This window comes from Gnatocerus cornutus, chromosome 1, assembly GCF_029298725.1.
Source record: "Gnatocerus cornutus isolate USDA-ARS CGAHR chromosome 1, icGnaCorn1.1, whole genome shotgun sequence".
In the NCBI taxonomy this organism is placed as follows: domain Eukaryota; kingdom Metazoa; phylum Arthropoda; class Insecta; order Coleoptera; family Tenebrionidae; genus Gnatocerus; species Gnatocerus cornutus.
The window spans coordinates 23,517,345-23,533,780 of record NC_142233.1 but is presented as its reverse complement, the minus strand read 5'-3'; the positions used below and the strand labels follow the sequence as shown (position 1 = coordinate 23,533,780).

The window sequence follows — 16,436 nt, the reverse complement described above, 5'->3', positions numbered from 1 at the left end:
TTATGGTTATTGCAAATTGATTGGTTATCAAATGTACATATTTATTTATTTTTGTGGAAGTTTTATGGTTTCTACCTACGTATTAATAAAAAACGCAGTCTTAAATTATCTCAACTTTTGCCTAAACATTTTTATAATGGATGGACCGCCCTGCGAACCGGAGAAAATTCCAAACAAAAAATCATCGCTTCCAGCATGTTTACAATTATTAATTTACCAATAACTACCTGTATAAATGAATCGTTAAAAATTTTATGGTTTCATTATGCCTAATGACCTGTAGTAGCAATGGCTGACTTTGCACTAGGGAAAATTAAAAATTGGCATAATACTTATTGATATCACGAGTAGGTACCTCATGATATTATTGAAGTTTTGTAGGTATAATAAAAGATTTTTAAGAGATCATATCATGTTCAATCATGCTGATTGTGCATAGGGCCAAAACATGCCCTAAACTTAACACACAGAATAAGTAGATATACAGAGTGAATCAAGCTTGCGTAGTACTTCTGTGACGTTTTTATAAATAATAAATAAATATTTCTAATTTTTGAGAAGGAGAATCTAAATGTCTAGATAAAATGCATATTATTTTAAAATTAATTTCAATTGTCAGAAGTGCAGCATTCAACTTTTTTTCCACTTTTAGTAGTAAATTTTGATAAGTTTTTGATTAAGCTATTCAAAAATAGCAAATTTAAATTTTTGTTTTTGTTGTCAAGTTCGAGTGTTTGACTTAAAAATTTACAGCATCTCTATCTTTTTAGATATGATGGCAAAAATTAATGAATGAATTAAAATTAACTGTCGTACAACTTTGAATGAGAAAGAACAGAATTTTGATCTTAAATTATAAACATTGATTATTTTAATACCACTAGTTGGTTAGATCTGAAAGACTTGTAAGGAATTCAAAGTTAATAACATAGTTTTTTTTATCACGTCTAGTTTTGAGATATATTTAATGAATAATAATATAAAATAAAAGATATTGTTTAATGAATATTTGTTTTTTATTAAATCATGTGCCCTGAATTCCAAAATCAATACAGAAAAGTCCAGTACGTTCTGATTTATTAAATACCTATTTTTTCTCTGCGAAGTATTGTATTTCTCAAGTTAAAAGAAGACAATAAAATTTAAGTAAAATGGTATCATTTGTACTAACATTTTGACAAATGCTATAATTAAAATGTAAGTGGCGCTAGAAGTACATACTAAGGTTTAAAAAATCCTTTAAGGAAACTTAATTCTGTATTTAAAACACATATTTTTCCAAATTCTGAATATGTATGCAGGTGCCATTAAAAATAAAGTGATTTTTTTTTCAAAACTCTAGTACGACTAAATAATAGCCCAAAAAGCAATCATGATACATCCCTAGAACCAATTTCCAAAAAAAAAAAACAAAAAAGTTATAGAAGGTACTGATAGATGTGTTTCTACAAATGCGTTTAGAACCAATTCGGAATTATAAAAAGCTAAGTCTGTAATCAATTAAACTTTATGTAGATAAAATGTCGTTCTAATTGAAATTGCTATTGAATACAGTACAATACGTTTGTACATCTTTTAGCAAATTCCAGCTATAAAAATAAATAAATTAAGGATTTATTTGTTTTTCAATTAAAGAACATCTAGTAAGTATTTTCTAATGGCAAGTAATTTCACGACATTGGTAGTCTTAGTTTCATAATAATTATCATCAACATTAAAGTACATATATCGCAATTTGTGTTTGTATTTGAACAAATTATTAGTAGATGACATCCTTTTACACTTTACTCAAAATATGGATTTTTTAAATCACTGTTCTTCATTTGTTACGCAAGTCACATTACCTCATGTCGTTTCTAATAAGAAAATATAATTTATAACGCATTCTCTGGATATTAAGAAAAACCACACAAAAATACTAAAATAGTTAAGCAATCATACTTAAAAGCATTGTGTCCTAAATTAAAATGTAAAGAAAGGACAATACAATAAGTGATTATATAATTTTTGTTTGATTAGCGTACCACTAATTTTCTTTTCGTTATTAAAAAGTTCATATAGAGTTTGCGGTAGGCCACGTTACGTCATAAGTGTAATCAATTGTCATTTTACATTTTAAAAAGTCGAAATCATTGTAACTATAGCTTAAAATGGACATTTGATATTTAATGGAATTATCAGCATTTCGTGTTTTGAAATTTATTACGAATACGTTATGTTATAACATAGGCTACGACAACTCTATAGGTGTCCCAGAACTCATGACCGAGAGAACAAGGACGGATGCCGACAGAAATACAGATGGTAGATTTCAAAACAAAAATTGATTAAGTGAAATACCATTCGAGAACGCATAAAAAATTAACAACCAATCCCAAAAGCTTATACGAGAAGTGGAGTAAAAGGCCATCCCAATTTCCTAGGCACAAAGAGTGTAATGTTCATCTCACCGATGGATGATAGTATGTGTTAGCGATTTTCAAATTCTGTAGCTTCGGGATTGGCTACCGTTTTTTCGTCTTAACTCGATTATTTTTTGGTTAAATTTGTTGTCTCCATAAGCCATTTTTCTTTGGGTCAAGAGTTCTGGGCCACCTGTATATTGAAAGTTTATATTCGATTACAAACTGGTTGAACCCAATAAAAAAAAATCTTCAAGCGAATCTGGGATTCCAAAGATTAATAAAACATCTCGATCGTAGTTCTTAAAATTTTGCTTGCTACAGAACATGAGTAGTGTAAGTAACTAGTATACTTGACAATTTAGGAACTACACAATTTCACTTTCCCTGATTTGGTCTCTTGCATTTAAAGGAGGTTCGAAAACCAAACAAATTTATAACATCGTTTGAATACAAAGTTTTGGTGTTAAGTACCGAGAAATTTATGAATGGTTCATCTAAAACTGCGTAGTTCAAATAGCATTAACTTTCTCTGCGATAAGCAAATTTTCTTAAACTAAATTCGGCGGTTTTACCGAGTGAAAAAAGCGTAAAATTGCAGATGAACTAATGATAAAAATTATCCGTCACGTTTTGTTAAAAATATTACAATAATAAATCAATTCAAAATTTATCTCAGCTAGAAATTTTGTAAATCTAAAATAGTAACCCCTAAAAATTAAATGGTCCATTTACAATCACATATTTCCACCACACTAATTAGTGCAAAAACTTATGTTGATTTTTTCCTAATTAAACGACTTTCCAAAACGGAAAAAATTACACGCTTGTTAACAATTTTTATCCAGAATAATTTCACATTTAACGTACATGCAATCCCCTTTAATTATGAAGTAGATACCTTAATTCGAACGGTTGTAGTAAAACTGTAACCGATGGTTTATGGAACTAATTATTTAATGATAAGGTATTTGAAAAAAAGGCGTTGATCGGATTTAGCGGTATGAAAGGTAATTAGAAAAACACAATATTTAGAAATGTTCTTTTAATTCTATAACAATAATAATTGAAATAATTGTTTTATTCTTTGTGTTGAAACGATAGAAATTCACTGTAATTGTCATTACAATGGTTCTAACTCAATTATGTAACAACATACTGGTTGAATTCAAACAAAATTATAATAATCAGACTATGTACAATTACAGGAATAAAACTTTATAGATTTTATCTCTTTTTAATTGCACAATATAAGATTTTTTTGGCATGAAAAAATAGGTGCCCCGCTTACACTTCATATTACAATATATACACGATTCCATGCTTAATAGTAATTTGGCTCAATATTCGGAATAGAAGAAATTCTCAAAAATACTTAACTATTTCATTTTTGTAGCCCGCACTCCAGTTTATAACACCCACTTAAAATAGCGCAAGGTTGGCATAACTAAGATTAAAATGAATCTATGAATTTTGACTGATTGTCACTGTTTTAACAGTAAATTGACATCATCACCTTGATGAAGTGTGACTTCAGCGTCTGTATTTACTACATTTAAAAATAAAACACCCACACAATTTCTCTAACTAAATGAACTTATCACAAGTTTTTATTAAAGCATTAATTATTGTAATGACATTCTTGTAGGCTATTATTTCCGCCACGTTGTTTTATGATACGAATAATAAATAAATGCATTAAATGGAAATTTCTAACATTTGGATGAAATCTGTTACATAATTTAGCCCTGCGACAGGCAGTAAGTACAGAAGTGGACCAAAAAGAAAGGACTTTCTTGTTGGTACAGTCTGTGAGGCGACAAATGTCAAAATGATGATGGAAAATGGTGCTGGCCTGAACTGTAAGCCCTCCAACATAGCGAAGATTGCGATTATTTTCACACTATTTAATAACCGGAAAACAGGCCACAATGAATAAAAACGTTATATTTTTAAAAAATTAATGTCTGTGTATTTTTATTTCAAAATAGAGTGAATAGGTAGAATTACCAACTCCCACTTTTCGGAATTTAAAAAATTATAACCGACTTGACTTCTTCTAAAATCTAGCGTTAATAAAGCATTAAATTGTTGCCAATTTTTAATAATTGCCAAAATTTGATGCTTTATTACACAACACTAAAAAGTCTACGATATCTAAAGGTATAAATATTTAAGAGAAATACAAACTGCGTGTCAAAAACAAAATTGTCCTCATAAAAGTCTAATCTAAACCGTAAAAATTGTAAATTAAATCTACAATTAGATAATATTTAAATACAAAAAGCTGACATAATATGTTAAAAATTAAGCAACGATTTATAGTGGTAGGTACTAATTAGTCTTTTTTTTAAATTTTGACATCTGCCACCCCTTACTAATTAACAATAACCTCAATAAAAATACCCAACATTTATTGCTTCAACAACATACAAACCTTTAAATACAAAAAGTTTGAATTAATTAATGCTAGACAAGGCTTTCCTCCGTCTTCTGTGTCTTTTACTATTTTTAATTTCTACATTACAAACTTCATCTTCACTAACGTCGTTATCAATATTCGTCGCATTAGGTAATTTAGAATGACTTACAGAACAAATACCGTTCGGTACTGTATCACTAGAAGCATCTCCGTTGTTAATTTTCTCATCTGGCAACCCGTTGCACTCATTGGTATCTTCACTTTCCTCTACTTCTATCGGTTCCCCTGAACAGTATACGCTTTTATCTATCGTATCATTCTTTTCCTGCTTCCTCAGTTGAGGTATAACAAACGCATGCCCTACTTCTCCACTATCGCTCGGTATACTCGACTCACTTTCCGTCCTGTGCAAGCTCTTCGGCCTTAACCTCAACTCCGGTCCTCCGCCATAGATGTTGAAGAAGAAGTTCCAAATTCCCTCGCTGACCTCTGCACATTCGTTTAGATCAATAGAGTTTGAGTTGATTTTGGAATTATCGATAGGTCCTGGTGGATCAGTGGTCTTCTTTTGAACAAACTTATGCCACTGCGTGTACCATGTAGTTGAAATCAGATGAGTCGGTGGTAAATCTTGCGACTGACTTTCCCGGTTTAACTGAACGAAAGTTTCCATCTCGAAAAGAAGCCGTTTGTTGAAAGCGAGACAAGCTGGGCAAATGTTAATGCTGGTCACTGGTGGACAACCACCGAATTTCTTATGGAGGTATTCGTAAACTGGTAAAGGTACTGATACTGCGAGTTGGTCGAGGACTACTTCTCGGTCGGGGTGAACTGAACCGTGTTGGCACAGAAAGTCGGAATTGTCGATAGCTCCTGGTTCTGCACAGGTGTTGAACCTGCAAGACAAATTGTCATAATTGTACAGATTTTTCACAACTGTGATGTCAATGCCAGTATTTTACGACCAACCTTCTATATAGTTTCCTCAGTCGTGACTACGAGCTTAGAGTAATTAGAAAAAAATCAAGCAATTACAAAGAATGTGCGCCTATCATATTTTCAATTACATTCATAGTTGACATTTTACTGCCATTAGAAATGAATGTGTTTTTTTTTCAAACTTCTTACTTCACAGTGCAGACCAGCTGTGGTCTGTGAAAGGTTAATAAATCATTGCAAGGTCGTTTTACTATTACTACATAGCTTGAGGTTACACTCCACTAGTCACAACAGAAAGAATGTAGCCTTTGCTTAAAAAGGCACTGACCTTTGCTGATAGTAAGATTGTGCGTTGCTAAATTTTTTGATGCCTAAGTATTCACTTGTTTTTATTAACAATTAAGGTGGAAAATTATGGTAAAACATTTGAAGCACTGAAGGACTTCATTATTTATACTAATTTATCGCTCCTAGTGGAAGTTTTATGATAACGAAAAACATAATTTCTATTATAATGTACAAAACATTAGCTTTAAAATTTATATATCGTCGGTTAAGAGTGTTAAGCTGCTAACTCCACTTTTGGTCATTTTTGGAATTTTCGTCTATTTTAATTTTAAATGATGTTGCGCATCGCTGCGAAAAACATTTTACTCAATATTTGACTCTAAAGATGTTGATGATACGAATACCTGCTCACTCCAGAGTTTGCGGTTGAGCCCGAATTGCTGCTTTCTCCAGTAACAACAAATTTGTGTCCACGTGGATATTTTTGTGGCTTTAAAAATTGTTCTTTGTAGTTTGCAAAATAGTTAATAATTAAATTTGTTTTTAAAAATTAGCTTAAAGATAAGGCCACTTTTACGTGTTTAAAAAACTAATTCTAGATAGCTATAACAGTTGGTTCTTATAATATTTATTTAAATAAGAGTCACAAAAATGTTTTATTACTGCCGAGGACCTCTACGTCTTAATATTGTTTTTTTTTTAATGACGTAACATACATAAATTTTTCTGTAATATGGTTAATAATAATTATTACAACAAGACATTCATTTTTAATTTTGTAATTATTACTACTCCTATTTTAAATTTTCCCAATACAACTAATAAAACGTGGCTTTTATATTTATAAACCTGCTAACTCCTAAATTAAAAAAATCACACAAAGGTCTCCTGCTATCTCCAATTATACAATGCTATAAAGTATTAACCCGTTCGTAATTTAAGTTCTTTTATAAATCTATTTTTAATAAAATTCTTAAGTTATTTTTACCTCCTGTAAAGTTTGCGTTACTGGAGTTAGCAGGTTAACACTCTTAACCGACGATATGTAATATTTTAAACTTCAAAAATAGATGACAAGTTACCTGCTTATCCACTGCTTCGACACATAAGCAATTTCGTACGGCTCACTGGAATGTGTTTTGGCCATCTTGAAAGCCTTATTCCTAACTTCATCTGCAGAATTCGTCACTTTTCGATAGAACAGAACGTACGCTTCACACGACTGAACTTTCTCAGGAGGTACACGCGTCACATATTGATCATCGAATTCGTACCATTGCCCTCCATTAAGTGCGTAACATATATAATGACCTCCACCTGCCGTACCATAATGACAAATAACAGAGAACAATTCATACGTGGTAACTTTTGAAACACATTCGGTGTGCAGATATGGGCGCATGTCCAGACCTTTTAACGGAAAACTAACCGCTGAAGAGATCTTACTGCTGAACATCAATTCGTGGCGAAATCGTTTTAGGTGAATACAGAGAACTTCAGGTAGCTGCAGCACCTGTAAGCAGGAAATACGTTTCATGTTTTGTTTTTATCGATTTAGAGGGACGTACTTTACTAAATTTAATACCGTTCCTGAGTTTATTGCATTTTTCGCAGCTATACATGTTGTCGCCTTTTAGTTCATCGGTACTGAAGAAGGCCGCCAAGCAGTCATGTAGCGTAACCACAGGACCGTAGAACCACGATTTTAGCCAAGCTAGAATCCAGGAAATCCAACCTTCGTTCATAGGAATGACGGCTTCTGAACACGTGGAACCCGGGCCTGTGGTACGACCGTGTAGTACCACCAAATGGTCCCGCGATGGGATGGGTAGCGAAAGATCTTGGAATGTTTCGACACGACTAGATACCCGATCGCACGTCAAGCACTGAACTGACGATAAAAGTTTTCCATCGAAAATATCCGAAATTATCGATCTATATTTCTGTTGCTTTTTGTTTGTACTGGCGGTGCTCGATGAGCTTGTACTTGGTTGCGAGTCTGAAACGGAGGTGTTATTTTTCGTCCCTTTTTCGTTATTTTACAAAGTACCTATAACCATACTGTTGCTTTGAAGTCTTGTCCTTATCCTTCGACCAGGACTCGAGGATCGGCTCAATCTTCGCTTCGTACTACTTGCAGGTCTCTCAGTATCGTCGCTTAGACTAGATCTTTCACTAACACCGGAATCGCATGTTTCGTACTCCCCTTCGCTTGAATCGTAACTGGAACTAAGCGCGGGTTCGTCCATTGCTAAACTAAAGGTGTCCGAATCACTCATGGATAGTGTTTCAGGAGGTGCCACTTGTTTCAGTTCTTCGTGCAACTGGTCCATGAAATTCCGAAGAAACTCCTGGGTGTCATGTTGGTAATAGCCTCTAAACATGGGGTGGACATTCCTGATGCCGTACAAAATCCCTAAAGAAGAAGGGGGTTAAACAGAAGCAAAACTAAAATAATTGGCATTACCTGATGGCGTTACGTAGCCCCCATTCTTCTTCCACATGTCCCTGATCAACATTTGATACGTCCTACTCAACCCTGGCTTCTTTCCCTCCGATAGAATCTCCACAGTTTTCGCACACTCCAAGAAAAACCTCGTCAAAGGAACAGCATTACTCAATGCTTGCAACGCTGAATTCATGTAACATGTGTTGCCTATATTCTGAAGTCCTACGAGCCCCACTGGTCTGTCAACATTATAATCCGAGGAGTCTTCAGCATCGCTGCCTTCCGAAGCATCTCCACTCATGCCAACGTTGAGACCAACCGTTTTTTCGAACGCAAAAACGTTTACCCTGTCTGGCGTATTGGCACGCAAAGTACTATAACTCCCATGACCCGAATCGCGCGACTTGTATGTACAGCCTTCCATCTCTGGGTCACTGTCGTACGATGATGGAACTGTCGCCGAGGGCTCCATGAACACTTCGGATTTACATTCATAACACCATATTCGTTTGGTCAAGAGGTTCATGTGAATGCAGTGTGTGGGGTTTTCCTAGAAAATAACGTAGAAATTTAGATATGGGTGTATGTACTCTATCGTACTTCCACTTTCATTAGACTGTCCATATTTTACAGGTGTAATTACGGAATTTATAGATAACACTTTTTTTTTCGTTTTGACTACGTCATCATTCAAAAAGTCATAAAAGTAGTCGTAAATTTGCGACTTTAACAAAAGATAATCAGCACTGTTTACGATTTTAAAAATGCTATATTTTACTTTCAGTTGGATGTTTGAACAATTGTAGACAATTACATGGTAAAAAAGAAATTTATCAAGAGGAAGTCTGAACTATCGCCATCTCTAAGAACAATGACGTGAATGTAAATTTTGAAGGTCGGAAACGGAATTCCTCGCTTACCAACCACAATAACTGTTTTTTTCACCGAATAAGTCCTAAATTTATCGATCAGGAAATCGTCGGGAAAATGAGAGTTTTCTTATCAATGATATGCACCAGAATTTGCCCTGAGGCTTATAAGCTTTTAAAAATCTATACATCGATCGTATCATGCACTATAAATCAACACCTAAAATTGCGTTTTCAATTTTACGATAAAAAGGAGCGTGTTGTTGCGTCACTCTTGCAACACATCCTCCATGTATAGGTTAAATAGATCGCAGGTCAAGCAGACAGCAGACCACCACGTGTAGGTCAACAGTGGTTTTCCTCGTTACTAATGCGAATGTGATACTTGACAAAAACCCAACTTTTGGTATTTCCGGTAAAATCACTTGTCCAAAAACAAGGATAAATTATTTTACCACAAGCGTTTAAATGTAAATAATTTCTGAAATGAACTTGAAAAACTCAGAGGTGGGAAGGATGTTCTGAAGTAATTTTTTTGTTCTTGTTCTTTACCCATTTGCATTTATAACAATGTATTAAGAGGTAAACAAACTTTTGACGTAAAAGTAATAGATTTGTGGAATGATAATAATTATGGTACTTTGTGGAATTGTTAAGCAATTATGCTAATGACGTAAATAAAAGCTGAGAGTATCAAATGGAGTTCTAATGCTCACATGGTCGATAACATTTGAGTAGCCAAGAAAATTTAATGGAAAATAGATTTTTTTGTATCAATTAGGTCACGTCACGATCAGGGTCACCTTAGAAAATAAAAGTCAATTACAAATTACGTGTGATTTTCTACAAGTGCAACTAGAAATAATTTTGTCAATATGGTTAAAGACGTTAATTAAACAAAGAATGTTTAAATACTATGACAACCAATGAAATGTAATTTATATTTTTATTGTACAAAAAATCAACACGAGAGAATTATGCAAAACATCATAACTGCATAATTCTGTATTGAGCTGAAATCTTGTTTCGTCTTTTAAAGGTTTAAATCATTGCAGGATTTAAAACTACAGAAAACAATAAAATTTGAAGGTTTGATTTTTAGAGCATTTAAAAACTCGGTCAATACCAAACAGAAGCAACGTAATTTTTAAAAAATATATAAATCAAAATTCGGTTTAATAACTATTCTACTTCATTCAAAGGTGCTCCAGAAGTTGTGAATGTTGAATTTTGTTTTTTCCACACTTTTTTGCATTCGTTTGTTTCAAAAAACAGTTTCGTTTTTATTATCAAAAGTCGAGGTCAGGGCGAAGTTTGACTAATGAAATATGTCCATTTCATGGAGATATACTGCCCTATTCCTAGCGAAAATGTGTTAAAAAAATGCCTACTTTTTGCACGATAGCAGTTATTTTTTTTAACAGATTTTGATTCAAAAAGTAGTCGTTTGCTGTCAAATTTTCAAATCTTGACATTTGGTGACAGGTGCTTTTTATTAACTTTTTTTATAAATTAGAAATGGAAAACAATCGTATATAAAACGTTATAAGATACACGTTTAAAAAGTGTCTTCATGGTATTCATGGGATTTAACACACTTGGAAACTTGTGCTTTAAACCAGCCTCTCATGCACTAAAGAATTACTTTTTAAATTTGTATCTTAAATAACTATGACAACCACTTTTTTCTCCAAACCTCACAAAAAGTCACTATTTTTAAGTCGTTTTTAGACAGTAAAGTAGGCAATTTTGTTATAAGTAATGAAAAGCGCCCGTTGACATGGAAACACTTTTTCTGCCTAGGCAGAAAAAGTACTTTTTGTGACGGCTACTATTTGAGACTTACATTTTGTATGGCCCTTGAATGATCTTAACTTTGAAACTCTTTGAAGCCAATATTTTTCACAGTAAATGTCATCAATGACAACTACATGCATAGCCATCCATGTTTATAGTTCAATTTGCGGTCACTCATTGTCGGTCGTGGAACTGAATCTAACGTTTGGAGAAAAAGTAGTATTTGTTATTTGGGCGAAAAGTGGTTTTGCTGTCTCGCAATTTTGCATACGCTCGGCAACGCTACGCCTTGCCTTGCAATTTAATTGCTCGACAAAAAGTACCACTTTTCGGCCGTATAACAAAATCTACTATTTTGTGACGCCAGCGCGGACTGTAATATTTGAATCAAGAGTCGGTAGTCAAATTTCGCGCCATGTAATTATGGGAAAATAGAAAAATAGTAAAATCAATAAACTCATGACAATTTACTGACTTAACGTCAAATAAATTAAATAAAGACGCTTAAATGTAAACTGATGCGTTTTAAAATCTGTATAGAATGAATTAGTCACACTTATAGAATTTATATTGCTATCTAAATTTTATAAGAGTCTGATGCAGATGTCGGAGCGACTCCTTACATTTGAAATTATAAAAATATTGTAGATCTACGACAGTGAGAGTAAAAGTATGAGAGAGTAATTAGAAAGAAATGTAAATTACTATTCAACTTACCCTGGATAACCAGTATATAAACAGTTTGCTAAATCTACTTGGTCTTAAAAATGACAGCCTCAGACCTCACATTACATAAGAAGTAATTAAGAAAAATATCAAAATGAGACTCTCAAGGTTCAAAATTCAATCACAATCATTAAACATACATTTAAGAGTAACATTCCCAAAGATTATACCTTCTAAGACTGTTATCTACATCTACCACATTGAAATTGAACATATTTGATACCAAAGCTAGATAATTACCTTTAAAGATCTTACTTTTAGATTACACAGCTTATTTGACATCTATCTGACACAAGTTAGTTCATAAATCATTCCTTTGTCATATTTTATCGGAATCTTTAAATACTCCCACATTAAAAAATGTTAAAGTTACTTACTTCAACTTGCAATTTTGAATTTCAATTAAAACTACGTTAAAAAAAACAGAAAACCTGAAATGCTGAGTTTGCTTTTGAAAAGTATGTGACATTCGTGATAAGATTTCACGCTATCTTTGTCTATCGCACTATTCATGTTATTTGAAAATGTATAAATGAGGTGTCAGTTTTATTGTTTGGTGTTAAATTGCGATTCACCTACTTGGGCATTGTTGGGTTTTTAGGGGCGCCACGCTTTCATTATCGAATATTATTGAAATGCTCCTTTTTTGAACTCATTAAGGACTGATACACTTCAAGGTTACGTTAAATAATGAATGATAGCGAATTGTTCAATGTAATTTTATACATACATTGTTATGAACTGTGCTATGGTCATTGGATTTTTCACTACATCCAATCTGAAGACAGTCCTTGAATAAACAGATCCATAGATTTGGCCCAGGACAACCGCAGTCAACACAAACAGGTCTCTAAAATAATTGAGATGAGTAAATAACCAGTGAGATTTCCAAAATGTTACCTCTCTTGAATTTAATATGTTGGCAATTGGAATGTTAGTTACAGTGGATAAGTGGCTGCAGGTGTATCGGTGATGATACATATTTACTGAAACAAGAAATTACATTTAAAAACAAAACATTTAAACTGTAACTGGTTAATAAATGAAGCAATTCCAATAAAACACGATTAATATCCCAACAAAACTCGAAAAACGTCCCCAACAGCGCACATCTTAAAACACACAGAATAACGAGAAAATAAACACGAATTACATAAACTTGCACGTACTTCCTGATACTGTGTGAAATCGCGCCTTATCCACACTCAATAATTATTAAAGAAATTGGGGGAAATTGCTGATCAATGACATAAAATTAGGTTAGGATCAACGAGATTTCATTGCTTTTGGTTTATTGATGGCACATTCTTGTTTTTAAACAGTTACTGTTAAATTACCTGCTATTTAAACATCACGATCGTCAAAAATATTGGATGCCAAAGTCGAAAATTACCTTTTTTGAAAACACAACACACCCACACTGTTCACAGCAAAAAAATACTACCGAACACGGGAAAATAATAAATGACAAATTAAAATTAAATAATTATTACATGATACTTGTGATTTATTGACAGAAATTCTAATAAGAATGACACTGACGTTTCACGTTTTTTCTGTCATTTATTTTGTTATTAGAGAAAACGTCAACGAAAGCGCCACCTGCGGGGAAAAAAGTAACTGGTAAAAAGTGCCAAATTCAAATTAAAAAAGCGCCGATCAATAGTCATTTATTTCTACTTAATCATACAGAAGTCTCCCTTTTGATTCCTAGCCACATTTTTACAATATTCTCCAAATGAGCTGTCCGCGTAGACATGTCTCTGTACTTTGACTTTCGGTTTCGTTTTCTTGGGAATAGGTACCGCCGGATTAAAAGCCATTTCTGACATGTTAAAATCACGATAAACTTGCTCAGGGGTGCTAAAATGCTAAACTTTAAACAAAATCTCCCTAATTTTCCCACCTACCATTTAGAATACTCAGGATCAAGACTTCCTTCCCCCGTTGCAGGTACCCCAAACGCTATATTTTTCGCGTACTTACAAACTACAGGATGGTAATGTCTCGCTAATAAAATTAATTCATACAGTGCAGTACTCGCAGCGTTTGTGTATTCAGGATCCTCCAGTTCCGCGTGATATTTACCATCACCAAATGATGTATCCATATCAAGCAAAACATCAATAGATCTATTCAACTGCATCAAACTCTTTACAAGACTCAAACTACCCAAAGTCCCATCATGTGACAATTGTAAACTTAAAGTCGATACCCGTTTCACAAAGCTCAAAGTTCTCTTAGCTGTTATTTTCTTGCGTCTTTTGATTAATGCGTCATTTAAAGTTTTTAATAAAACAGGAAAATTTGAATAATTTTTTGATGCGTGCGTCGTTAAAAGACCTTTGTATAGATGGGTATAAAAACGTGTTGGATCGACGTTGAGAGCTTCACCTTGGCCACTTAGAATTGAAAATACTGTTTGGATACAGTGTAGTTGTTCTCTATACCCTATCCAGTCCTCTTTAAGCAATCTGTCTAAAATGTTCACAAGGTCTAGGTAAAAGTCAATGTTTATACAGTGCGCAAATCTAAAAACAAACATGTTAGAAGTAGTCATTATATAAATGTTTGCTAACTTTGCTAAGCCTTCCAAACAAACTCCTAGCACTTTAGTGTTGGTTGAGCTTTTTAAAATTCTGAAATAGACCCCAAAAACCGCTTTTGTGATTTCAGTTAAATTATGTTGTTTTGTTTGTCTGTTTTCTTCTGCTTTTGTTTCTAACAATTCTTTTTCTAAAAATTGAAGCTTTTTCTTTCTCTATAAAAAAATCAGTAATTTGTGACGTCAACCAGTTACTTAATTACCTTTTTCTCTTTTTTAGACATTTGCAATACTTTCTGTTTCTTTGCCATTAACTTCTTTTGTTTAATGTCTTGTTCTTTTTCACCATCCAAATTGACATCCTTCAAATTCAAGACAAGAAATGGTTCCAACATGTCTGGGTGTACATTATGAGTGTGATTCTTGAGATAATTGTTGATAAGTCTAAGCAACTGCAAGCAAGATTTTAGTAAAAGAATCCATTAACGAAAACGTGTGTACTTTTAATGTTATTTCTTCTTTTTTATCCTCTTTAAAGACTGTTTTAACTGCATTTTTTGCTATTTCTCTAATGTTGCTTCTGGAATTATTTAAAAATGGAACTACTGCCTGTGCAATGTTATGGGCATAGTTGAAATAAGGATGTGTCACCAACAAATCTGCCAAAGCTTGAACCGCAATTTCTGCCAACTTAAATTCTTCCTAAAATATTAAACAACATAAAGATAGTAACAATTATAAAATTGTTAAAATACTTCTTTGAATTTCCTGTTGTCGCCCTTTTTCTTAATGAGAATTAAGCTGTTTTTCTCTAGTTTTTGTAAAAATTTCTTGTAATAAACCACTAATTGCTCTTCATACTTTTGCAATTTTAAGGTGTCTTTCTTCACTAAAATTTAATAAGTAAATTACTGAGAAAGATAATTAACATTACCAACACTTGACTCCCTCTGAGTTAACAATTTTCTTAATTTCATAGGAAGGAAGAACATCTTTAAAAACTTCCAACAGTGAAACTGTAGCTAGTTTTCTAACAGTGAAGTATACTTGAGGTGTGTCTTCATCCATTAGTTTTAATAAAGTCCTCAAATTGGTGACTTTTTCTTCTGGATTTTCCAAAACACCAGCACTCAAAGTTCCAATATGCACTTTCTTATCTCTTAAAATTCTGTTTCTTTCTGCTAATAACTGAGTAGCTGATATTGGTTTAGAAAGATCAATTTTGTCATCAACAAAATCAAATTCCTCCTGCTGGTCCTCTATTTCGTCCTCTATATCATCCTCATCATCTTTTTCTTCAATTTCTTCTTCTGAATCAGATTTGGCATCTACAATGTATGGTGTTTAGTTACCCCCAATAAATAAAGTGAAATTTACTAGTTTCATCTACGATCTGTTGCGGCACAATTCCTTCTTTTGTTTTAAAAGGCAGCAAGTTTCGCATTGGCACATCTTCAACAGTTTGATCCTCATACTCGTTTTCCAGATCTGAGTCTTCATTATTTAATTTACGTTTTTTCGCTTTTGGTCCTGAAGCACTTTAAGATCATTATTACATACAATTAGTGAGAATTTTAATTACAAACTTACCTCGTGTATCTAACTTTGTTGAAAATGTTGTAAGACTTCGAAGTTATGGCATTTTTAATAAAATCCAAGTCATCTTTTTCTATCATTTCCAGCATGTCTTCTCCATAATCGCTGTCGTTTTCTTCTTCGCTTTCAGAAAGGGGCTCTTTCTTACCCATTTTGTAGATTTTCAAAAACACGTTGTCTAACCTCAAAAGTTGTTGTCAAATGCGGTGAAATGTCAAAAGTGAAGTGGATAAGGTTACGGATGGAAAGTTGGGGGCAAATTCAAAATTTCAGTTTCTGTTTGAATATTCGACCTTCTAGAACTAAAAATTCTGAGATTGTAGAAAAACAACGTGTTTTACTTCTTGTTGTCTTTTCTAGTTTTTTTTTTGATAAATTTGTACATAAATAAAAGTGCAACGAA

General features: G+C 33.1%; 2 protein-coding genes across 2 annotated transcripts; both read right to left on the bottom strand.

Annotated features, from left to right (window-relative positions):
• Positions 1 to 3,980: 3,980 nt before the first annotated feature.
• Usp20-33 (Ubiquitin specific protease 20/33) lies at positions 3,981 to 13,472 on the bottom strand. The gene is made up of 8 exons (XM_088032947.1): positions 13,230 to 13,472; positions 12,793 to 12,878; positions 12,623 to 12,742; positions 8,519 to 9,050; positions 8,102 to 8,467; positions 7,620 to 8,050; positions 7,134 to 7,564; positions 3,981 to 5,720 (listed from the first exon to the last, which is right to left on the bottom strand). Exons 2-8 carry the CDS (start codon positions 12,871 to 12,873, stop codon positions 4,862 to 4,864), a joined length of 2,820 nt encoding a protein of 939 aa, XP_087889073.1. The 5' UTR covers positions 12,874 to 12,878; positions 13,230 to 13,472; the 3' UTR covers positions 3,981 to 4,861.
• A 74-nt stretch (positions 13,473 to 13,546) lies between these two features.
• Positions 13,547 to 16,283, bottom strand: Noc3 (Nucleolar complex protein 3). Its single transcript, XM_088032958.1, has 9 exons — positions 16,028 to 16,283; positions 15,815 to 15,975; positions 15,376 to 15,765; positions 15,193 to 15,326; positions 14,939 to 15,139; positions 14,701 to 14,889; positions 14,472 to 14,653; positions 13,803 to 14,423; positions 13,547 to 13,755 (listed from the first exon to the last, which is right to left on the bottom strand). Exons 1-9 carry the CDS (start codon positions 16,183 to 16,185, stop codon positions 13,569 to 13,571), a joined length of 2,223 nt encoding a protein of 740 aa, XP_087889084.1. The 5' UTR covers positions 16,186 to 16,283; the 3' UTR covers positions 13,547 to 13,568.
• Positions 16,284 to 16,436: the final 153 nt, after the last annotated feature.

Bases quoted from the DNA above. Each gene is read 5' to 3' on its own strand.
- Noc3 (XM_088032958.1), bottom strand. From the start codon at position 16,185: ATGGGTAAGAAAGAGCCCCTTTCTGAAAGCGAAGAAGAAAACGACAGC. The intron at 15,140-15,192 runs GTATTTTAACAA...TTAATATTTTAG, and splicing joins ACAACAGGAAATTCAAAGAA to GAAGAATTTAAGTTGGCAGA. The intron at 14,424-14,471 runs GTTAGCAAACAT...GTTTGTTTTTAG, and splicing joins TGTTTGGAAGGCTTAGCAAA to ATTTGCGCACTGTATAAACA.
- Usp20-33 (XM_088032947.1), bottom strand. From the start codon at position 12,873: ATGTATCATCACCGATACACCTGCAGCCACTTATCCACTGTAACTAAC. The intron at 12,743-12,792 runs GTAACATTTTGG...CAATTATTTTAG, and splicing joins ACATATTAAATTCAAGAGAG to AGACCTGTTTGTGTTGACTG. The intron at 7,565-7,619 runs GTACGTCCCTCT...TCCTGCTTACAG, and splicing joins ACGGTATTAAATTTAGTAAA to GTGCTGCAGCTACCTGAAGT.